We start from the raw sequence: 25,054 nt of genomic DNA, 5'->3' as shown, positions 1-25,054 counted from the left end.
TGCTGAATGGTATCTCCTGTTTCACTAACACGATCAATCAAATCAATTGGGGTTTTTTCGGCTTCTCCCAGCTCTCTGTAGAAAGGGCATCATTGCAGTTACCTACCTTATGTGGGGCCTTACTGACTGAACACACAGTTACCTGCCAAGTACTAGCATCCTCCCTGAGTATTCCCTTCCCACTCTCCAGCCCTGTTATTTTCTTTCTCAAGATTAGCAAAACTCAGAAAAGTTTGTGCACGAAAGAAATCCCTGCTCCACCCAGAAACACCACCCACCTATAGCAACTCTAGCACTCAGTGGGGTGCTGAAGATGATTACAAACCAGTTCCGTCCAGGAGTCGAGAAAATACCTTAGAATTCCTTGGTTCGTTGTTAGTTTTGTTTGGGTTTTTTTAACGCTGCAATCAGAAACCCTGTCATCCTTACAAAACACAGCACGAGAATACAGACAAAAGCTTCATTAAGTTTGGGATGTAAGACAAGAAAGCACATAGCGATTTCTGCACAGAATGGTCAGGCTGAGGCTGTTCATAGCGGTCTGCTCTGCACTGTTACTGGTTTAATTAGTATTTAGGGACTACTAATCACGTGCCCTGAGTACCCCGGCCAGGCACACTGGGAAAAGATGGTTTTTGAAGAGTTTACCCTGCAGGGTGCACAGAGTTTTCCCTGATGTGCGCAGAAGCCGAGAGACCAGCTCTACCCATTGGGTCAGGTAAAAAATATAATCCAGCAGAAGCAGGTTTTAGCAAACAGCTAGAGTCTTAGACAGAAGTTACACGAGATCTTGAGCTCTGCAACAAGATTTTATCGAGATAAAGTGCATTCATTAGAAGAATATCGGGTTGCAAAGACTCTCAGGAGGTAGTAGAGGAAGGGTGTTAGACAACAGATGCAAGAACTTCTGGTAACTTTCAGAGCAGACTAGGATAGACTTTTCTGCTGTTACTCCAGAATACGAATAATAGAGATATTCCAAAGACATGATTTTGATCATGGTACACGTTTCCTTACAATCGAGAATTTTTTGCTATCTGCCTAATAGAAATTCAAGTAGGTTGCTTTTGTGTTCAAATTAATTAACCATGAAAATTAACTGCCCTGGAAAACAGTGGAAAATCAGGAAATAACTTGCCTTTGCAGGATTATGCAAAATCAATTTACACATGTCCGCCAGCAACAATGGTACAGATAGGCCAAGAAGAGACAATCATTAAGGAACACTTTTCCTCACAGTAAATTAGCAAGTTGCAAAGTGCTGGGTATTACAGGGTTATTCAGTAAGCTAAAGGCAGTTACTGACCTTTTTAGTTAATACTAGGGAAGCAGTGCAGAAACTAGCAATCAGAGTGTGGGGTGGAAATGTGGAGAATGTGGGTATGCAGGACTTCGTGAATGAAAGTGTAAAAAGATGTAATGACCATTCTCTCCATTTAACCCTGCAAAGTCAGCCCAGCCAGTCAGACAGACTGCTTGCCTAAGAATACTAATAATAGACTACCTTGGTTTATGTTTGCATACTTATATAGGCTCCCTGGCTGCAGATACAAAGAATGCCTTGAGAGAAGACCATTGGCAAGCCCCATAGCAATAACATCTTTGGAATTTTGAAGCAAAGATGTTTAACATAATTGTCTACCAGTTACTCAATCCAGGCCATGAATTTTACACCAAAACCAGCTGTCAGTCATTACCTTTGAACTGAGAAGTGAATGTTCTTGCTGATAATACTTAACAGAACTGACAGAAGTACTGTTAAGTAGTATTGCCTTAAACAACCTGAACTAATTAGACCTGCTTTGAGCAGGGTGTTTGATGAGATGACCTCTGTACATCCCTCCCAATCTAAATTACTCTCTGATTCTGAGAGCATCTGATAAGACCAAACTGGTACAATGCCATGAAATCCTTTCCTAGGACAAATCCACTCATTTTGCACCACCATGTCTTGGCAGCTGAGTTATAGCTTCAGGCCTCCTCTTCCAAAAAACACAAAGGCACATTGCATTTGGCTTTCAAAATTCAGAGGAAGCTCTAAATGAGCTGCATTTCTTTATACTTTTTAACTTTAGCTGTAGACGCGCTGCACAAAGTTTTCTGTTTTGACAAAAAACAGATCACAAGTTTATTATACCATGCTTGCCTTTGCCACATGAAATTCCCAGCCATAGATTCATAGAATAGTTAGGGTTGGAAAGGACCTCAAGACCATCTAGCTCCAACCCCGCACCATGGGTCGAGACACCTCACATTAAACCATGTTCCATGGCTTTCCATAACTGATAAACAGAAAACAAAACCAGAAAATCCACTAAAATGACAGAATGATTCTCTAGAGCCAACATCAGGCTGGGAGAGAAGCCAGGTGCTTTATCTTGAGCCTTGAAAAGTCACTCGGGGCCAGATCTCATTACATGCATATGCAGCTTTGAGATACTGAATGTGTGGAGGCTTTCAGATGCTACAGCAATGGCCTCAAGCTTCGAAGTATGCTAGATCCTGCCCTGGTTGGTTTTAAATAGTCCCTCTTTCCAGGCCCTTATAACAGAAACTGCTACACCCGTCTGAGCTGCAGCCAAATGGGCCTGCCCAGAATACTGACAACGCCCTTTGACAACAGAAGTCCCCTACTGCCAGAGGCATTAACAAAGAATTCATATCGCATCGCACTATTTGAGGCAAAAAGGTAGCGCACAGGTACCTGTCCTCTGCTCAGCCAGAGCTGCTACTTGGTACAGTGAAACAGGACAGCCTACATTTTCTTACCCATGTTGCCTAGCAATCTGGCTAACAAGCTACATCCCCTGCACAGATCCTCTGGTCCCAGTCAAGATACACAGCGTCTCCAAAGAGACAGGAGACCTTTATACAAATTAGACTAGGTCTACAAAGAAACATGGCACATTAAGATATAAATAAATCCCTTACAGGCACAGCTCAAATTAAACAAAAGAACATCAGCATTGTTTCAGACATCAGAAGTGCTAGAGAGACCTACTGGGAGCACTAACACAGAAATCTGTGGAAGCCATCACACTCTAAGCAAGACTTTTCCTACATCTCTTTATCCCCAGAAAAGGCTTAGCTTGGATTTTATTTCATGTTGTCTGTTAGCAGCTAACTTGCCTGGTAGAAGGCAGAATCTGTCTCTTTGAGATGCTTTCTGCCACAGCTTTCCAGCAGCATGCATGATCCTAAATGTGATTCTTGCGAGCAATCGCCTGATTTATCATACACTGTGTCAGCCTTTGAGACTTCATAGGCTAAATTAGACATAATGATAATCAAGCCCAAGCCCTCCATCCTGCAGCCATTTCAACTCTGGCTGTCTTTTCAGCTACAGTTCAGGAACTGAGTCACTCTGACAGAAAAATGCAGCATGCATCACGCAGCATGCTCAGTACGGATTAAGGGTCCTACTTGCTTTGCTGCCTCCCTGCAAGACCTTCTAGCTGAGCTTCCTCTTGGGTAACTTGCTTTCTACCTACATGGCACAGAATGGATTGTTCTCTCCTGTGCCCTGCTATTTTCATTGATTACTCAATCAATAGTAACAGTGCCAGACACATTGGGCACAACAGTGCCAAGTACTGCATCTAAGGGTCAAGCATGAAGACAGCCTGGTGTCTGGCTTTGGGCTGTCTACCACAGCATTCATCTGTCACAGAATCAGCTGAGAGACACTCAGCTCATCTGAGATAGCACCCACCATTTAGCTACAGCTATGTGCCATTCACTGAAGCTGCTAGACACTTTGGAGAGCAGAATCACAGAGTAGCTGACATGGAAAGGGGACTCTGGGGACAGCATAGCCCAAAATCCCTGTCCAAAATAAGGGTAGCTTGACCACAGGATCATGTCCAGTTGCTTTTTGTGTATCTCCAAGAATGGAGACTCCATAACCTCTCCTAAGAACCTGTTTCAATGTTCAAACACTCTTAGAGTAAAAAGATTTTTCTTATGTTCTCACCACTCTCTAGCATAGGAGACATTATTTCCTAGTATAGTCCCCCCATCCAGTCTGTCCAGTGGGGAAAGAATGATCCCAGTTACAGCTCCCCTTAGTATGCAGGTCATCTCAGCTGGCCTGGAGAGCAGTGCCAGACTGTCTGAGTCACAACTCCAAAGGCTGCAGGTGATCCCAAGAGTGTGTGGAATGTCAGAGCTGCAGCACTACTGCTGGCAGATTACTGTATTGATTTACAAAGAACAATCTGTGGTTAAAACAGGCTCTGGATGCTAGACTGATGGTAAGTGCTTCATCAAGGAAGGGACTGCCCAGTGGCACAACTGGAAGACAGAAGTGCAGAAGCTAAGAGGACAGACAGCACACAGCAAGCACAACCTTCCAGATTTACTGGAGGGAGGAAGGAATTCAGTATCTAATCAAGTGAATCAGAGACATGCTGTGTATTTCTTGGACCTAATCAAGCTTACATTAAACAAAACAATTGCATATTTGGGTAACAATTTCCCTTTATTGCACTTGACCCAGTAAAATGTGATGAAAGGGCTACTGTTCTTCCAAACTTACATCTTCCCATCCATGGGCAACCTTGCATTTCCTGTAATACTTCAGTAAAGCAGGTGCACTCCTTTTTACCCCGTTAGATAATCCCAAGTGCCGTGACAATCCCTTTGGCTGTTGGGTATTACAGACCAGAATCAATGAACTCCAGCATGTTTCACTCATTAAAAATTTGCTCTTCTAGCTCAGAATATGGTGCAACTTGTACCACGTTTTCCATCCTGATGGGAAAGGGATACGAAGAAATGTGGTAAGTGCCTTTTGATCGACAAGAATCTTCAGGAGTTGTCAAAATGGGAGGTTAAAGCAAACAGCAGCTGTATGCTGCTGCAAACCTCCCATCTATCAAATTCTCAAAGTTACTGCTGCTCTTTGCTATGCTGATGAGCTCAAAAACCAGACCCATGATGCCAACGTCTGGCAACGTGCCTTTCCAGCCTACTTTCCCACAAGACAAGGGCCTGTCTATAGTGTGGCAGAGAATCAGGCAAAACCTTCTCAGCCCCTTGCTCACACCCATAGCACACTGCACCTAACGTACATAAAGGGGAGCTTTTGATGCCAACTTTCTCATGGAGGAAAACACTGAAACTCCCTCACTGCTGCAGAGGCCTATGCTAAAAGTTGAACGGCTGTAGTCCCTTCAAGCTTTTCAAGACAATTGTGTAGCATCTCTCCATCCTCAAGGCAACACGGGCATGGTGCCTTGCCTTCATTTGTCTACAGAGCTGGAGCAGAGCACCACCAGCAGGCTGAAGCACAAGGTTCTTACACAATACGATTCACCCTCTAGTGGTTGACACAAGACCTATTTACCTGCACACAAATTTGGGTAACCTCTGGCCAGGCGGGTAAATTCTTTCCAAGTCTGGATGGTGTTCTGCTCTTCTAACAGTTCTCCTCTTCTTCCAGTATGCTCTTCTAACGAGTCAATAAAACCAGATGGTTAAGACTACATAAAAGCCAGTACATAAATACACTGTGGAGGATCAGTGCAACATGTTCTAAAATGGAGGAGCCCCCATCTTACAGATATTTACCATGATGCAGGAAATTAACAAGTACATGAAACAGAAAGCAAATTTAACAAGTTTTATTAAAATTACATATAAATTACATTCCTATGTGTCATGCATGATTGTAGTTAGATACACCCCATTCTGCATTGAGTGAAAATGTTAATTCCTCTGAAAATGTGGCTGAGAGAAGATGAAGCTTGTGGCTTCATAAATAGGTGAGACTGCATCTTAAAAGAAACACAAATCTAATAGGCCACATAAAACAAATAAAATGGTTTGACCACCTGCATTGCTTCAGGCTTCCATAATGTCCCCACAGAAAAAGCCAGACAGTGCTGCCATCAGTGTAGTTTTGCCACAAGTAAGGGACTTGGACCCATCATATCCCCAGCACTCCCAGTGTGCTTCTTGACAGTCCCTACTTACACTGCTTTGCATCACCAATAAGCTTCACAGCATGTAAACTACATTGCTTCCAGGAGAATCCAGATCAGAATATTTGTTCCAGTTGCTATCAGGAAAACTTCACAAGGCAGTACAAAGTAGAGGCTCCCAAAACAGACATGATGTAGACACGAGATCCTCTTCAGCCCCATCCTCCTGGCTGCACTGTGCTGGCATTTAGTGATTAAGGTGGATCAGGTACTATATCTGAGTAGATGCTTAAGGAACTAGCAGTTCTGAGTGACAAGTTCATTGCTCCTGCCTTGTGTGCACCACTTTGGAGGATGTATTTGCTGCAGCCCTTGACACAGAGCAACATGCTTAACACTTTCTGATTTTGTACCCAAGTAAGTGCAACAGGAATGTCCACAGATGCAAAATAATTTCTTTGGACATCTACTTACCTATTTTGGGGAAACAGTGAGGTAGCTGGGATTTGCAAGACTAAAACTGTTAAGTTTCCAAGTTATAATTAAATCCCTGGCATGGGGAAACCATTATGTCCTTTGAAAACCCAAGCCTAAAGTGCTTTGAGAACTGGAAATCCGTGGCATCCTGTAATGATGCTTTTCTTCATGAAGACCAAATTTTATTCTGTGCTGGTAAGAAAATTTGTTACCAGCAAGAGAAAACATAATTATATGTACTTGTCATACACCACTTTTAAGCTTCCTTTACAATAGACTTCAAAGCCATGTTCTGCTTAAGGGACTAAGATGAGATGTGCTGGGCCCAGACCTACAGAACTAGTCTGCCGTTTTTTACTTCTTATGTAGAAATTAAGCCACCAAAGTTTTGTTTCTGAAGCTTACAACATTCCACAAGAAAAGCTCCCTGAGAAAAAAGAAACAGAATTAAGTGCGAGATTCCCCGACACACACAAGTACAGAACACACAACAGCTGCGTACCCTCATCTTTCACACAGACCTTCTCTGGGCATCCAAATATTCCAGTACCTCCAGTGAGGCTCTACAAAAATTTGGTTCTCTGTACTGGCAAGCAACAAGATCACATAATGTGTAATCAAAATATTCCTGTTAACTTAATGGATTGCTGCTCCGCTAGGCAGCATAGACCAGAGGGGTCCCCTGAAGTGCCATTGACTATGTCAACTGACTTGTACTCAATTTGGACAGCACTTTGATCCCAACACTGTAATCACTGAGGGCCTGTTCCCCTGATTTTATACCTATAACCTTGCAGGAAGCCTGCTGTTTGCCTTATGCCTGGCATAAGATTCTTCCTTGCTTGTCATGCTGCATGAGCTCTGAGACTTGGCACAGTGTGATTGGTATCTCTTTTGCCAAGTTCTTTCTCTTCTGACCATAGAGGAAAAAGGGATCAATCTGAGTAGCTCGTTATCTAGCAACTAAGACCACAGCATTTGCTGTTGTCAGGATAAGCATCCTTATGAAGTGCTGGAAAGAGTCTGCAGACATACCAAGGAAAGTATCCTCACTAGCAACAGGCATGTTCTGCTGCCAAAGTGTGGAAGGTGTTTGAGATCTACCTTGCAGATGGAAACATGAGCTCCTGAAAACAAAGTCAGAAGGAATATGAAGTTTGTGTGGTCAAGATTAAATGAGTTACCTATACTATGGCAATGAGACACAGACAACTCTTAGTTCCGGACAGAAGAGCAGGATCTTCACATAAGATGACTGGGTCAGTCAGAAGTTCTGCCCTGCTCTGAAGGAGATAGGTATTTCCACCATAATACAAAACCTAAGCTTTTTTTAGGATGCAGCTGAAGATGCACACATTAAATTATGAAGACTTGAGAATAGCATTCACAAGAATAAGCAGTCTAAAAGGTTGCGTTTTTTTGGCAATGGTTGTACTGAGATCATTACAATCCTTCATCCTGCATAAAATGTCATGGAATTTTATTCAGAAAAATACAGTCTGTAAAGTTAAAAACAGAAATTAACCCAAATACTCTAATATGACAACAGACTGATATGAAGGCAAAGTGGGTTTTGGTCTTAAATTCAGTAATCACTCTTCCAGAAAACGCTGTGGTAGGGGTTGTTCATATGAAGCAATGCATGGGTGTGCATATACTTGTTCAAAAGAAGGTGGACAAAAGTTAGTGTTTTCCACTGATTCCCTATTCAGGGCAACACAGCAAGATAAAATTCTCTGTTCACCTAAGTAACAGTCTGATGTGATATTAGGAACCAGGACTCTTTTAAGACATCTTCCATTCTTCATTAGAATATGCTCCCTGGAATGATGCAGGAAAACCCTCAAGAAGAATTTGGGAGTGCAGTAGCTCTGGAGTCAGGGGCTGGACTGTAGCTGGTGTATAGACAGATGGGGCCTTGGGAGCACAGAGAAAATGAGTGGGCCACGTTTAGTTACAACTTCTCTTGGATGTTGGGAAATGATTGTTTGGTCTCAAGTGCTTTGCCTGTGTATAAAAGTTGGGGGTAAGGCATTTGGCCACAGAGAAAAAGGGTCAGTATATTGCATATGGGTATGAAGGCAGTTGTCCCTTTGATAGATTACTTCCTGAACAACAGCTGTCACATATACAAAGTCTGTTCCTGTTTGGCTATAGACCAAACCAATTTCAAGTCCTAGACTGCTCCGAGCTTGCTGGCACTTGACACATGACCACAAGCTAAGCCAGCAGCTGTTTATAGGGTAACCACAGAGCAGAATGTGTCAAAGGAATAGCTGCACGTAGCCCACAAAACTTAATCCACTGCAGGTTTCAGATGCCTGTTTTTGAGTTGATCCAGTTTCGATAATAAGTCACTCTTGTGTAGACTCCTGGTTTATTTCGCTTGCCACATTCATCTCCCCAGCTTACTATTCCCACCAGATACCAGATTCCTCTGGAGTTCGCATTCACCAGTGGCCCACCAGAGTCACCCTAAGGAGAAAAATGTCAACAGGCAGAAACAAAGTAAACAGGGTTCACCTCACTAATGGAAGAGAACAATGAGACTTGCTGCAAGAGAGATCTGTCTCTAGACCACAGCTATAATTCAACCCCTACACTGTTTACTGGCAACACAGAGGCTGACAGCCTATGTCTAAATTCAGTCTCTCCCTCTCCACACCCTCCCATCTATTCTCTCACATGTGCATTATATATAAACCCCAAGCCCTTAAGTGCAGACTTCAGGCCGTGAAGCATGAAGCTCTTCATTTACATTTGTCAAGATATTTAACCCCCAAATTTAATCAAGATTCCCCAAGGTACATTTTATTCCTAGGAAACATCACCTCCTGCCCCTCCTATTTCCTTTTTATTAACCTATGAAGCAACTTACTTGGCAGGCATCCACCTCCCCCTTCAAGTATCCAGCACACAACATTCCAGGTGTTATCGCTCCATTGTACACTTCTCTTCTATTACAAGTTGCAGTACTTATAATTTTTATTTCTGCTTGTCGAAGCTGATTAACACTATAGCCTAGAAAGAGAATTTGCAGACAGGATATGTAAACTATAACACTCAAGGATTAGGAGTAGTCAAGTTTTCCTACAGCTTTTCTGCTATTACAGGCAACAAAAAGGAGCTACCCAGCAATGTCTCAGGAAGAAATAAGGGGTTGTTTTTTTCCTCCTCTTAAAGTCCTTCACTTGTTCCCAAACCTAACTTTTTTAGCTTTCATCCTCACCACATGCTTTTCAGCATAACAGACAAAGGGATTTTTTTACATGTTTCAGTGCTGAACTCAGATGTAGGCTACAAGATACGTCCTTGTATCATTGGAAAGGCCCATTTGATTAATTGCAGTGTAGCTTTGGACAATCACTATGCACCCCATACACTACTTGTATAGTGTAATGGATCTCATAAGCAGATACATAGTCTCATCATCTCAGTCCTCACTGACATAGACTAATTTGAATGAAGCTCACTCAAGTCATCAGATGAAGACTGATTTATGACCAAAGAAAGAATAACTGATGAAAACTGTCATGATACATCTATGACAAAGCTGAATGGTGAAAGAGCGTACGTCAGAGCTAAACTCAGGTGGACTGGGCCAGTGGGAATGGAGAACAGAATGTATTCAACCAGCACAATGCATGATGCAACAAAAGCTGCTCTTACTCCTGTAAGGCTAACTTGTAAAGTCTTTCACTGTACTGTCTTTCCAACCTACTGACCAAGCCAGAAAAACAAGCAGCAAACTAAGCCCACAGGTGTATCATTAGCACATGCACCTATCAAACTAAGTCTAAGGAACCCAAAATGAAAGAAGAAAAGAACCCAAAACATAAAACTAACAGCAATCTTCTCAAATACATGTGTGACAGGGCATGGGAAAGCAAGAGACACTCACCATCATTCTCCAAAGCTCCCCAACCTGTGACAAAACAGGAACTGTTGTCTGGGAACACATGAGATGCTTCAGGGAGGCAAACACTGTGCACATCACTTGTGAACACAATAGCAGAGGCAAGTTCAACAACAGCCACATCATATTCATGATTAAGGCCTAAGCTGTTGTATCTTTCATGAACGATAATTCTTCGGACCAACTTTTTCTGTGTTGGAGGTCTCAGCAGAATTCCAAAGCTGGCAGTCCACCTCCTAGGATTTGTTCTTCCCCTGTAAGGTATCTGAGCTTATGTCATAGCCACATAAAACAAGATCCCTAAAGAAGCTTAGCTCACTGTTGAAAAAACAGACTTAAAGTTATTATTATCTTTCTGCATATACAAATATCAGCAGACCCCAAAAGGTCTGAGCATCCAAGAGTCCTAAGACCTGTAGGATCAGAAAGGTGCTGAAGTGCTGATGACTTACCCTTTAAAGCAGTGGGCTGCAGTCACTAGCCACGTATTACTGATCACTGATGCACCACAGCGATGGCTCCCGTCATACTGAATACTAGCCTGCCAGGGCCATTCCCCTTCCCGTGCACGCTGCCCACCGGTTATTCTCTCCTCTCCTGTGAAGGAGAATGCCTGTTTTCGTATTCCACAGCCTACCAAAGAAAAAACAGCTCTGCTTTACCTGATTGAGGGAAATCAGGGTGTTGCTTTGGGAAAGGCCCTCACAGCTGCAGGCAGAGGTATAACAGGGCAGGGTGTATGAGACAGCCTCCACCTAAACCAGTGCCTCCAGCAGCAGGGAAACCAGGTGTCATGGTCACAAGCATCTCAGGATAGATGTGCGGTAGACAAAGTTTGGTAGAAGAGTCACTACTTTTTCATTAAGCCAGTTTTCAGACACACAAACCCATAGGCACTCCCATGGGAACTGAAGGCTGTGTATCTGAGACACTTGTGTATTTTCCCAGTTGTAGCTGTTTACCTGTTTAGAAAGATACTGCTTCTACAAACCTTGTTTGCTTTGATATTTGACTAGAACTGTACAGAGAGAAAGTTAACATGCAGTCACTAGTGTATCTGTGCATACAGGAACACAGGCACACATGCACTGATAACCTAAGCATTTACATTCATATAGCTTTCATAATAGCAACATGTAAGTTTCAACTAAAGACTAAACTCTCAGTAAAAAGCATCATCCTGAGGTTTTTGTTTGCCTTTAAGACTTCTTAAAAATCGAGTATGAAAATACTGAGGAGCCACCAATAACCACCACACCAAGGGGGATCTAAGCCCCCACACACCACCAAAATATGCACAAGACAGATACTGCACATCACTAAAGAACTCAGTGAAGTCAATCTTTCCCTTATTTCTAACATCCCACCTGTATAGCAAAGTCAAGACCAACACAGTCAGTACAGCTTTAAGTGTCACAGAATTCCTGAAGACTAGTCTGCAAAAACCCCACAGAACCAAACAAAAAACCCCACCCATAAGCTGGGCAAACAAAGAAGGGATTTTGTCAGGTCACCTCCAGGTCAGTTTTGACAACAGCAACAAAAAAATAACATCCTCTTCTTCCAACAGTTTACTTATAGCCACTGTACCAAGAGCACACGCATGTATTACTCAGCTGAAAAAAAAAACACCTTAGCTCCAAACCAGTTAATTCTCAGTCCATTTAAAGATAAGAAGCTAGTGTGCAAAGGCTCTGAGACCATTCAGGGGACTGATGGAGTCCCATGGGAAGGGATTTAAACTGTCTCCCCATTTCCAGAGAAGCTTTAAGACCTCATGGGGGAAGCAGACAACAGGAGAGAGAGACTCAGAACCTGCCCCTCTCCAGGGCTGTGCCATTGCCTTTTTCTCACTATGGCCAGCTCTTCTTCATCTCCTACACTCTGGCCTTTCCCTGTATATTGCCAGGTTTAGCTCAAATCTGACAGACAACTATGGTCAAACCTTTCTGCAGAGATGAGGGGGCAAGAGGGAAAATGTTTTTGAAAGGATTCCAGCAAGAATCCTGGTTTTGTGCAAAGCTCACTAACAGCAGCTCATCTACTTGCCCCTACTTCCCATAATCAACATTAAAGCAACTGCTTTACACTTTTGCACCACCAAATCAGAATGCCTGATTCTGCAAACACTACAGAGTCAGCCTGACTGCAGGAAAATGAGCTGAAGTCTTCCCTGGCTCATGCTCTGTCTACTGCTCTAGTATCTTTAATGTTATTTTCCCAACTTGCATCTTAAAAGCATAAGAGTCTTGTAAACACAGAACCAATAGCACCATATTGCTGGACCTTTTCTATACAGCATTTGTACTTACAGTTGTTTAAAAGGTTATCGCCTTTTTCCTTATTCAAGTCTGGAATGAAAAGCAAACACACAGTAAACATATTTTATACTGCTATGTGATTTAGCACAGATTCCCTCCCTGTAGCCAGCAAACACAAATTAAATAGTTTACATTAACTGTATGGATTGACAGTATGGTAAAAGGAGAAGTTCAGTTACGCATCTGTTCCTCACTGAAAGCATAAGGCCAAAAGATACGCCTTTCTTGCCTTAGCTCAAAGCTAACAGAAGCAACAGATGACTGCAAATACATCCAAGTAACATCTACATGTATATTGTGCACAGCCACCAGCAAATGCCTACATGCATTTATTCAGGCTCAGTATGGCAACATGGTCAAAACACTCTTCACAAATCCTCAGTGCTGGGGTTGACTGGAGCTAAACTAACATTACTGATTTCTTTCCTACAAAAAACTGCCAGATTCTGATGGCAACCAGCAACAGATTCATGGGAGCGGATTACTGCCCAAGGAACCTCAGGTTTTGTTACGAACACTGGACACAACAATTTGTCAGATAAGCAAATGAGATACCAGGGAGTGGTATCTCTGTACATTTTTTTAATAGCTTGAGGACTCTGCATTCCAGTACCTGGTGATACAGGTTCTCATTCAATTCACTATGTGCCTTAAAGTAACCTGTGAGCCCATGGTCACAAAGTTGGGCCTTTTTTTGATGAGTCAGGGAGGAAAGGACACGACATGACTTCATTCCACCAACAGACCTACATTGCACAGAGAAAGCCTCTGGTGCACAGAGAAAGCCTCTGGTACACAGAGAGCTCACTCATAAATCACTGCCAGCATGCTTTGGTTCTTTTAATGCTAATTCTTCCAAGTTCCCAGGCTGTCAGCAGTAATACAGCATTTGGAGAAGGCGAAAGAAGAAAATAAGAACAGTCTGCATTTGCATACTAAGGTGACATTCATTACACTAAGAACAGCAAAGTATGAGGAACAAATTCCAAGCTGAAAACACAAACCTAAGCCACTTGCCTGTGAGTCTAAGGGTAGACTCGTCAACATTCAAGAGTGTGGAGCTTGATTTTAGCCTTCTGCGTAACACGTTGTTGACCTGACTCCAGCTTGTTGCCTTACTGTCAGCTGAGGCAAATTTAAATACCAGAACAACAGATGCAAGCACTCCATCAGCATCTGGGCTGCAAACCAATAACAACAAAGTGGTGTCATTCTCTTTTTTCCACCATTAATCCTCTTTGTCCTGCTGTGCATTGTATGCCTTCTTTATATAAAAAGAGGTCTGGTCTGCACTGATGTATAGAACAAATAGTATAGCTGTGCACAAGCGAAGGAAGATGATGACATGTCAGCAGGCAGCAAAAGGCTTGGTTCTTGCTATAACAGTGGGAGTACTCCCCACTGTTCCCATATTCCCAGGATTTTCTGGGAACTGTCATAGGCAGTATAGACGAGGAGGAGAGGAAGGGTCACACCCTTTGGCCTCAACACAGCTCACAGTCAGTAGGACAATACAGCAAATTAAAACCCTTTAATAGACACCCAACAGGCCATTCCTAACAGCCATTAAAAGACCCAGTTAAGAGCCACAGAAGTTAAAAAAGTCTTTTGGCATTTCTTTCTATTTAAGTCACTTGTCCACTTATTGGTCAGTTAGCTCTATTTATCTGGAGACAAAAAACTCAATAGCTTGAGTTACCTGAGCAAGGCACAATCACTTACTGTCAGTATAAAATACTGGACCCAATATTTTAGGCTAGCAGTCTAAAGAAAAGCCAGCTAAAGCCTAGAGGGAATGACAGCAGAGATGCAGCTAAGCTGGTCCAGTTCCTAGTTAAAGATACCTACAACTTATCTGTAGCAAAAACAAGCTTGGATGAGATACACTGTTTGGTCAACCTAAAAGGTATGTAGTCAAGATCCCAAGTTCTGCAGTTTCAGTTGACATACAGTATGGAGGCTTTTCAGTTGACATACAGTATGGAGGCTTGTGGAAGAAACCAACAGCAGAAAACAGTGTGGAACAGTTTAAGGAAATTACTCATTCCATCCAGAGAGAGGTAAAGGCAAGAAAACCCAGAAGTGCTGTGGAGAAGGACATTTGTGGGAAGTCTGGTATTCTTTGCTGTCTAGGAAAAATACTCCACAGCAAAAGCAAGCCTTATAGAAATATATCTCCAAACCAAAAGTAATGTGAAGGAGAAGGAAGCGATGACTCTTATTTGCTAAGAGCAATACATAATTACTGCAGAGACAGGAAAGGCTTAAAAACTCTTAAACAGGACCTTTATACCTTTTTGCCCCACTTCTTTCCCTCAGCTCTGTATCCAGGTATCTCACATTGGAATCATTTAGTCCTTCAGAACTTTTCAGAGAGGGAGGAGAATAGTCATCTTCTGCTGTACACCATGAAAACGGGTAAACACCAGCCTGAGTTTCCATAGGAAGAATTAAGTAAAATAAAGAGCTGACCCTGCATCTCTCAATCCCTTAACTAGTAGTAAAAACTGGGATCACGTAGTAACTTGGTTACTGCATCACAGCCATAAACAACTGGTAATCAATCTGCAGAATTATAAGGCAAATTTCTCTTCCGTGCTGACCTCTGAATGTAACTGAGCCCTCAGTGTTGTCAGCACTGAAGGAGAGCAACAACCAGCCAACTTAGTCATGCTGCTGGTGTAATCCAAGCATAAACAACCAGGCACGCTCCATATGGTCAAGCAGAAGGAAGAAAGCATATTTATCACACCCCTCCTTATTCCAGACATTCACATTACTTACCTTAAGCTGACAACATGGGACCTGATGTACCTTCTACTTAGAAAGGACCCATTGAATACTGCAGACATCTGTTAAGTAAAAAGAATGTGTTAAACCACACCTGTAATATGTACATGATCTCAAGATATAGCAGTCTCATGAGCCTCTGAAACACAAGAAAATGCCTTCAGAATTCCATCTCTACACCAAAGATCCTAAATATTCACCAGAGGGTAAAAATCAAACACCTGAGTTGGCCAATTCTGTTGTCCCTTCTGCTCTGTGGGTGCCTGTTCCACCACAGAGCTACTGGAACAGACAGCACCTGTGCTTACCATCTTCTTGTGCACAGTCAGCAATGCATCTTTAACCCACTATAGCAAGATTTGAAAGGTAAGTGGCATAAGGATGAGGCACAATCACCTCTATTTCCAATCAGTCACAGACGCTTCACCATAGGTCAGGCAGAAACAGAAACAGCTTACCATGGTTTCAACTTCTTGGCTCAGGTGCCTGAAGTCTTCTGTGGTTTGCCTTTCATACTGAGGGTCATACTCAACATTGGTGACTAGGAAAGTTGCATTGTAATATCGATCCTGATCTAGAGAAGAAAAGCGAAGGTGGCTGACCTTCTGCAGTACAATTCAGACCGGCACAGTATGTCACAGAGTATGGCACAAGTAAGGTTCCCAGGCTCTGGCTGTGACCCTGTCAGCTGTGGAATTACAGCTTTATCAGCACTTTGGGAAAAGGGGGCTCTGGACAATACCCATGGAGGCACTGGGGTAAGACAACAAACTAAAAGAGAGAGAAACTTAAATCCCTGCTTAAAATAAATAATATTTTAAGTATTCTTGTAGGTTTTCTAATCAATTCAGATCTTGAATACGGTGTAGTAAGTTTTCTCATGCAGATTCTATACCAGGGGTGAGCTGTATACCTAAATCATCATGCAAGACCACAGTAGGAAGTGAAACACAACAGATCCCTGATGATTTGAGACAACAAAGACTGGTGCACTTACCACGACATAAAAAGTATGTAGTCAAGCCAATGATGAGGGCTAACACCAATATCACTGACACAACGATGACTGCCATCTTCCATGGCTCCATACGCTTTGCTGCTCTGTCCATCTGGATCACTACCTACATTGAAGAAAACAATATGGAGAAATCACTCTATTGCACAAACAATAGCACATCCTGAAACAAATCATATCTGGCACAGCTTAACTCATCTGACAAACCTCACAGAATGAGGAAGGTTGGGAAGGACCTCTGGACCCTGTGAGTCTGACCTTCTGTTCAGACCAGGTCCCACTACAGCAGGTTGCTCCAGACTTCGTCCAAGCAAGATTTTTGTATCTCCAAGGACAGAAACCCTCCAGTCTTCTCCTAAGACTTGATCCAGTTCCTGATCAAAAGCAAAAGCATTTTCTTTGTATCTAGTAAGAATCTCCTCTGTTCTCACTTGCTTTCATTGCCTCACATGCACCCCTGAAAAAGCCTAGAGTTGTGCAGGTATTGCTAGTAGAGACAATTTCCCATTAAGAAATATTAAACAGATTTCAAGTGCAGCTGACTGCCCACACAGGTACTTAAACTGAACATAAATGTAATAATTCATGACTGATTAAATAAATTCTGAACCAAGAATAATCTAGGTTACTGGAGATGCCATATAATATACAGCTTTGAGTTATTTTCAGTTGGCATGAATAGCAACATTTATTGATCTCCTACAGGGTTTAGGATTTATTGCACCAAAACCACACATACATTGTAAGAGACCACATCCTGTTTCCTGGCAGACAATCTGCCAGAGGGGAGAGAAATAGCTACTCCTGTAAATGTGATATGGAAATAAGACCTGGACTTTGTGACTCACTGAAAGCCAACAACAGACCTGTAAGAAGGGTCAGGAACTTTACCTACACATGGACAAAAAACACATAAGCATTTTTCTTCCACTTATGTCCTCCTTTGCAGCATTAAGCAAGAGAACATGAGGATAACTGCATTTGCATGTGTTCTCAGGAGCTTTGTTGTAGGACAGTGCAAAGCCTTAAGCACAATTATTTCAGATCCCCAGTAATTCCACAGCATGCTTTGTAGTAACTGTTGTATGCCTCTCATTAAGTCCCTACATCAATGGGCAGCATTAGTACAGGGTAACAGAAAAACACATGGGATAACTCCTCAAAGGTGCCTGGAGTGACAAACAGCAACAGCCAGCTCTAGGGAGGAGGGACTCTGCTGTTTACCATGCTGTTTTACACCCACTGATCCATGTTTTGTATTGCTGTAGACCAGACATACAAAACACAATTTTCCTCTTTCCAGGCACTGCCATTTCTGAGCAACACCTCAGAAAACACAGGCAGGAAGGGGCAGAAAGGAACAAAGAGAGAGAGTAAGTCTTTGCAGGTTTTTTGACTATAAGGTGGCAAAAAAGAAATCACAGTGAAAGCAGAGCCCAGGCTGGCCAAAATTACTTTCTCTGGAAAGTACAAGCTGCAGTAAGCACATAATATACACGCACTAGAGCCGAACTGTTTCCACAAAGCCTTGACTTCTTACCATTTAGACCTTCACTATATACACTATCAATTACCTCTGAGGGTTTCACAGATGCAGATATTCAGATAAAAACCTAAGACCAGTGGTACTGTCCTGCCTCAGTTTCTTTAACATGTTGCAGCTTCCGACAGACCATTCCCATCCTCATCTCAGTCTTTTCACAGTCCCATCTCATGGAATTGGAGCATACTTTATCAGCAGTCAGTTACTGCCAGTTACATGGAAGTCCCTTGGCTAACTACAACAGTCCACTATGGTAAGATGATTCTGCCTCTCCTTAGCTAGCCATCTCTCATGTTTTAAAAGATTCTGCTTTAGCATCTCACTTTGCCCTCCTCGCTGGAGAGATTTTGCTCTCCATCCTGAGCCCCTGTCACATATCTCAATCAGCCTGGTTCTCTATGCTTCAATCAGCCCACTCCAGCATGCTCCCACCCAAACAATCCAAGCAACATCCCTCCATTGCTCTTAACAGAGAACACACAGCACAGCCCTGATGGCATATGGCTGGCCCTGCAGATACTGAGGCAGCAGCACTCCTGTTTCTTACAGTTTCGGTTTCTTAACTGTACACAGATTTCCTCAAGATATGGCCTTCTGCCTAAGCTATGATAGGTATAGACTCACACTTGAAAAACGAGCACCTCATTGCCTGTGGGACCCATGCTCCGACAGCCAGCATTGTCCTCCATTTCAATCTGTCTCTATTTCCTTTTCATGCACATAGCAGCTACCTCAACAAACACTGGCAGCACAGACCCCCTCCTCCAACATTTCCGAACTGCTCACTCTCCACAGGTCTTAGAGACTTGTGAGGGGAAACAGACACTTGAGGAACTGCTGCAGTGCTGGTGGAAATGGAAACATGGGATATGAGGGATAAAATCCTCCTCGGTTTCCAATACTGATTCAACTTTATTTTTTTAAAAGAAAGCAGTTTAAAGGATGCACTTCTGTAAATTTCTGCATCAGAATCAATCACATAATGGTTTGGGTTGGAAGGGACCTTAAATATCATCTAGTTCCAACGCCCCTGCCATGGGCAGGGACATCTTCCACTAGACCAGGTTGCTCAAAGCCCCGTCCAACCCAGCTCTGAACACTGCCAGGGATGAAGCATCGCAACTTCTTTTTACTGTGTCCCACACGGTATGGGGCATCACATCCTTCCTTTACTGTGAGGATAGTGAGACACTGGAAGAGGTTACCCACTCCTTATATATAGTCTAAAACTACCCTCTTTCAGTTTAAAGCCATTACCCCTTATCCTAGCACTACTTGCTCTTATAAAACATTCCTCTCCAGATTTCCAGTAGGTTCCCCTTTAGGTATTGGAAGGCTACTCTAAGGCCTCCCTGGAGCCTTCTCTTGTTCCGGCTGAACAAGTCCAATGCTTTCAGCCTATCTTCATAGGAGAGGTGCTACCCTCTCCTATGATCCAGCCTTCTAATCATCTTCATGGCCCTCCTGTGGATTTGCTCAAGCAGGTCCACGTCCCTCTTGTGTTGGGTGCCCCAGAGCTGGATGCAGTACTGCAGGTGGGGTCTCATGAGAGCAGAATAGAGGAGGAGGAGGACTACCTCCGTCAACCTGCTGGATATGCACCTTCTGATGCAGGCCAGCACATGGGCTGCAAGTGCACATTGCCAGATCATGCTGAGCTTCTAATCAACCAACATCCTCAAAGTGTCAACAACCACCTACAACCTCATGTAGGTAATTAGTACAAATTAAAATGGAAATGCCTTTTCAAAAAGAAAAAGGTTTTCTGCTCTTTTTGTCTATTTTATCAGCAGACATGCTCGTCACCAACTTTGCTGAATGTCAGTAAAGAATAACTATTTTTAGCCTTTTCAGTAAATACCTAATCTTTTACCACCCATTTCAGGAAATCAGTATGAATGTAGGGAATAGTCTTGTTTCGCTCAAAATTAGGTATCCTTTACTCTTTGAAGAACAGCTCGACTACAGGCAACACCAAATGTGTATTACTTGTATTAGAGCAGCGTATATGTCCAGTAGTGTCCAGGAGTTCTAGCCTTTGATACTTGTATGCTAGGGTCTGTACCCATGAAACAAACCACACTTGCAATTAGGTCTAGTTTTGAGCCTACCTCTGCTGAAACCTACTAGGATGTTTAGGGACAGTTCTCGCCCAGGTTATGTCCAATCAGTCCATTCATTTATTAATCACATATATTACACCTCCAACTCACTCTTTTGCTATTATGTCATGGAGGGCAGGATTGTCATGCTTTACCAGAAGGACAAGGATCTCTGTGCTGGGGACATCTATCTCTATAGTTAAATAGTTCAGTTGCAGGTGGATCTCCCTGTTTAGGAATCAGACTTCTGCATGGTCTTATCTGCACTCTAGTAATCAAGAAAACTCTGCTCCACCCAGCAACACTCACCAGCCAGAGAAACACTGATCCTCTGTGGTGCTGATGAATACAGAGGCAGAGATGATCTCATCACCTTCAACCACAGATGCATCCTTTTTTTCTTCTGTGGCAAGGAGGCACTTCTTAATGGCTAGTTATGCTCCTCAGAAGACACTCCCCAATACCACAGCTGTCTGTGTAGATGCCTCCCAGAGTCAGGTGTTTTTGTACAGCCTCGTATTTCTTGCCTCTTTATGCCACATGCTTTGATTTTTCGTTTTACTGCCCTAACTCTATTAAGCTACAAATTAACTCTCAGGAAGGAAGACAAGGGAAGTCAGGTAACAGTAATGCATTATCCTCTGGTATGGATGAGGATAACTGTTATTCCTCCAGAGCAAACCTTAATGATACCAGAAGCTAGACTCCACTGGGAGACCTCAAAGGCTGAGTCCTCTCTACTCTAAAAACCACCTCCTCACAGTCTGGATCTGATAGCTTTCTGTCTGCAGTGAATTAGCGAGAGTTTCAAACCCAAGATCTTTTAGTTCAGTACAAAACTTCTTGTCTTGGCAATACTATGGATGAACATCAGACCTCCTATAGTAACCTCTGTTCTCATTTAAAACAGGCTTCATTCCCAACAGGAGCCCAAAACACATCCATGGAGACAGCAGCATTTGACAATTTCAGAGCATAGTTCATTTGGTGTGTAAACCAAACTATTCATTTTCCTAGTTTACGCACTTTGGCTCTGACCCACAGAATGTGTTTTGATCACTAAAAAGTTAAACCATACTGAAGGCATTTCATTCGAATGCACTATTTTGGAAACAGCTGTTTATACAGAGTTAAAGTATTTTAATCACAGTGAAGTTATGTTTAGAGAGAGATATATTAAATCAAGCCTCAGTATGGGATATTTTAATATGTGCAATACAGCAAGAAATAAAGTTGCATTAATAGTTATTGGTACATTAGGAAGAAGAGCTGTACTGAAATTTTCCTAAAATTGTCTGGTCTTCCTTGTGAAACCAAGAAGAAAACAGGACCTTCTGATCAACCCCAATTGAATTCCCTACCTTCCAATTTGGCACATATACCCAAAAGCAAAAGACAAGCACAATACACAGGTTGCAAGCTGCTTTTCCCCTCTCATCCTTTACCAAACTCCCTAAAAGTTCATTCACAATGCAAATGATCAAAGTTTGGCTCCCACCCCCTGCCTGATAGGATTTGATTCACTATATTGGGCTTATCCATCTCTTCTGGTAGAGCTACTGTGTGTTATAAAAGCCTCAGTAAGAACAATACCAGAAAACTGATCAGAAAATGTCTGTTCAGACAAGTAAAGGAAGTGTAACTGTAACCTAAAAGGCCCTAGTCACTGAACTGCTGGATAAGCAGGGAACAGCTACCCTGGGTTTTTATATAGATCTGCTCTTGACATTTTTTGACTTCTTAAGCTAAGCCCTCACAGCATCCCCAACATAGATTTGCTTTTAGATTAATCTAAACCACATTTTCTGGCACTAGCCGTTTACTGAAGGGGTTTCACCATGCACTGAACAGAAGAGGTTGCATATTTTCTTCCACTTGATCTGCTGCTGGCTTCCTATAATAAATTCATTATTATATTTTTTATTTTATACCCCTGTTCACTCATACTCCAATACTCTCAGAAGAGCCAGTGTCAGAGCTTGGATGGCACATCTGCTGATGATGGTCTCTCCACATTTATAGCCATGACCAGTTTTTCCATTCAAAGATGAATTCAGGCACATCTCTATAATCATTCTTCCTAGGAGTGGGACTTCTCACGAGACAACTGAACAGACTAGTCTGCTAGCCTGGTGAGTGCACTTTGAAAACCCAGACTAGGTCCCTGAAACTACCTACCTTGGCATAGTGGTTGGGAATACATCTGTCTTAGTCCAGCAGTGCTGTAGCAAAAGCAAAGGGCCATGAGGCAAGACATGCTATTTCTGCTCCCACCTTTGCCACAAACAATCACACCAACCTAATACTACTCCTCTCCTCTTGTGGCATACTTGGGACAAACACTTCTAAGATAATAGGACAAAAACCTCTACTCTTTGGGCATTGAAAAAGCAGCAGCCAGTGCCTGAGTACCATACGACCCTTGCTTGGATGAGGTCAGTTACCAACCTCAGTGACTCAGTGCTTAGTATCTCCCAAGCTGATACAATGGAAGACTTCCAGACACTGAAGGGATCTACTGAGGGAAACAAAACGTGTGGTGTTCTATGCGTCATGCTGAATCAGTTGATCTCCCCACACCCTTGAACATACCACAAAAACAGTAAGTGCTGCATGCCACCCCTTTGCAGTCAGATAAAACATCACTAATGTATTTGCCACTACTAACTGAGCTCCTCCTCAACCACCCAATTCTAAGATCTTGATGCTTACCAAGAGCACACTTCAGCTGGGCAAAGACAGCAGTTCCAAATACTGTTCTTGTCATTTGCATCAAGATTCAAGGGCAGCATTCAGTCTTTGTGATATATTAACTCAGAGCTTACCAGTAACTAATGCCATGATGCAAAATGCTGTTCATATATTATTTGATCACCTTTGAAATCATCACAAAAGTTCTGTTGTTTGTTATTTTATCATCCATTTTGCATAGGGCTTTTTGGAGGTTACGGGCTGTTTAATTGTTGGGACAGAGCTAGCTTCCTGTACCACTACGACAGTCTGTGGAACGTAACTAACATCAACAACTGAAATATTTTTGTTCAATAGAGCATCTGTCTACAGCTGACTGCCCCAGCCAACATCTTGAGAAAGTCTCCCATGTTCTGAAATAAGATGTAGTAGAAGTAGGAGGGCTACTCACTACATAAGGACTTTACAATTTCCATGAACATGCAAGAGGCCATCCCGGTATATAGGAAATATTTAAGTACATGGCCACTGATTGCAATCAGTTTAGGATAAGGTTCTGCAACTTCTACATCATCTTTACCTTTCAGATTTCCATTTCCAGCTATATTTATCATAGACAAAGTATCTTATTCTGTTAGTTCGTCAGTCCCAGATTATAGATCTCTGCTTTTGAGCCTTTGAAAATAGCTCTGCACCATATAGTTTTCTCTTCATCCTGCTTTGACTGCTTGAAATCCAATCCAGAAGCAAGACACAACTGTTAGAGTCCTTGTGGATTTTTAGTTTGATTTTCATTCCAAGGCAGGGCGGGTGAAATGGTCTGGTGCCAGATTTGGTGCATATACAAACCTATTCTGCACAGATTAACACTTCACTGGCTGCATACACAGCCCATGAAAATACAAAAAAGCACAAGAACCTATTTTTACTTTGTTTACTCCGCTTGCCCTTTTGTGCCAGGTTATCGACTCAGTACTTGTGACTGCAACACATTCTAACTGTACTAACACAAGCAGATCAGAATTGAGGTGCAGTTATTACTCTCACCTGCTTCCCCACCACAACTTCCAGTGGCCATAGGCCACCTTAATTTGTCACCATACAATGCTGTAGAGGAGCTGAGGAGCAGGTGGAAAATAAATGCATTTTAGGTAAGGAGAAAGGGTGAAATATCAGAAGGATTACCAATGCATGGAAGGCAGCTCAAATCAAAAGAAAGCTCAGAGCTAGCGCCATTCTCTCTCCGCCCTCACCCAAAGCTCAAACTGCTCTATAAACTTACACATGATATAGCCATGCTGCCCAAACTACCAAGAAGCAAGTCAGAGGCTGCAGCACTCACCTTTGGGTACCACTGAGAGGTCAGCAAGAAGCTCTTCTGTCTGGGAGATGCACTGTCCCAAATGCCACAACACACTGTGCAGCATCTCAGCATAGACTTGAGGCTTTATCTCCTGAATTAGGAAAGAAAGGAGTCATAGGCAAGTCAGAACAAACGAGTCCAGCAAGTCTCAGTGACAGAGGCTTACCTAGTAGTATGATTCCTCCCCTAAAACAACAATACACTTCTTTCATCACACCTTTCATCCAGGAATCCCAAAGACTTTTCAGAGCATTAACTACACCCTGCAACACCCCAAATCAGAAGAGCCATGAAAATTTTGCAAGGATGCAGAGTTTATTTCCTTCTCCAGTATAATTAAAAGCAAACCAGACATTCTGGGCAGGACCAATGCAGAAAATTGACATGTTCTAAAGAGATAATGTTAGTGCTAGGCCAGATACAGAGCTGACAAACTGATATAAATTCAGTGGCATGTGCCTCTCAACTCCCTTGAATTTCCTTGAAATTGATTATTTGGCCAAAAAAGAACATGCCCCAACAATAATGGATATATTCAAGTTTGTAATTCTTCTTTAACTCCTTAGATGTTGATTTTAATTGTGGCTACCTAGCCACACACATAGTTCTGTCCTGGTAAGATTCTTCTAAGTCATAAACATTTGTGATAAATATTTGCAGGTTGTCTAGATAAGCATTTCTAATTGTGCTAGTTACAGCAAACCAATTAGCAAGTGAATTAATGCATGCACAAACTCTAACCTAAAGTAGCAAGTGAATTAATGCATGCACAAACTCTAACCTAAAGTAGCATTTCTCAATCTTTTCTTTGCAACCCTTTTTTCAATTTTAGGTTCTCAGTTCCACCAAGCCTATTAGAAGATGTATATGCCCACATAGCCTTACACACAGATTTGGTTCAGAAGGCAAGTA

The 25,054-nt window shown here is 42.4% G+C and overlaps 1 protein-coding gene across 1 annotated transcript; it reads right to left on the bottom strand.

Annotated features, from left to right (window-relative positions):
- Nucleotides 1-7,290: 7,290 nt before the first annotated feature.
- LOC130600061 (transmembrane protease serine 11E-like) lies at nt 7,291-24,669 on the bottom strand. The gene is made up of 10 exons (XM_057411045.1): nt 24,122-24,669; nt 16,426-16,549; nt 15,887-16,002; nt 15,423-15,490; nt 13,656-13,819; nt 12,630-12,668; nt 10,770-10,950; nt 10,303-10,571; nt 9,280-9,422; nt 7,291-8,876 (listed from the first exon to the last, which is right to left on the bottom strand). Exons 1-10 carry the CDS (start codon nt 24,212-24,214, stop codon nt 8,715-8,717), a joined length of 1,359 nt encoding a protein of 452 aa, XP_057267028.1. The 5' UTR covers nt 24,215-24,669; the 3' UTR covers nt 7,291-8,714.
- Between the last annotated feature and the right edge of the window lie 385 nt (nt 24,670-25,054).

This window comes from Pezoporus wallicus, unplaced genomic scaffold (assembly GCF_028554395.1).
Source record: "Pezoporus wallicus isolate ANWC-B61680 ecotype Strahan unplaced genomic scaffold, APGP_CSIRO_Pwel_v1 contig_2439, whole genome shotgun sequence".
Classification (NCBI taxonomy): Eukaryota; Metazoa; Chordata; class Aves; order Psittaciformes; family Psittacidae; genus Pezoporus; species Pezoporus wallicus.
The sequence above is the reverse complement of the archived record's forward strand: the minus strand, read 5'-3'. Positions and strand labels throughout refer to the sequence as shown.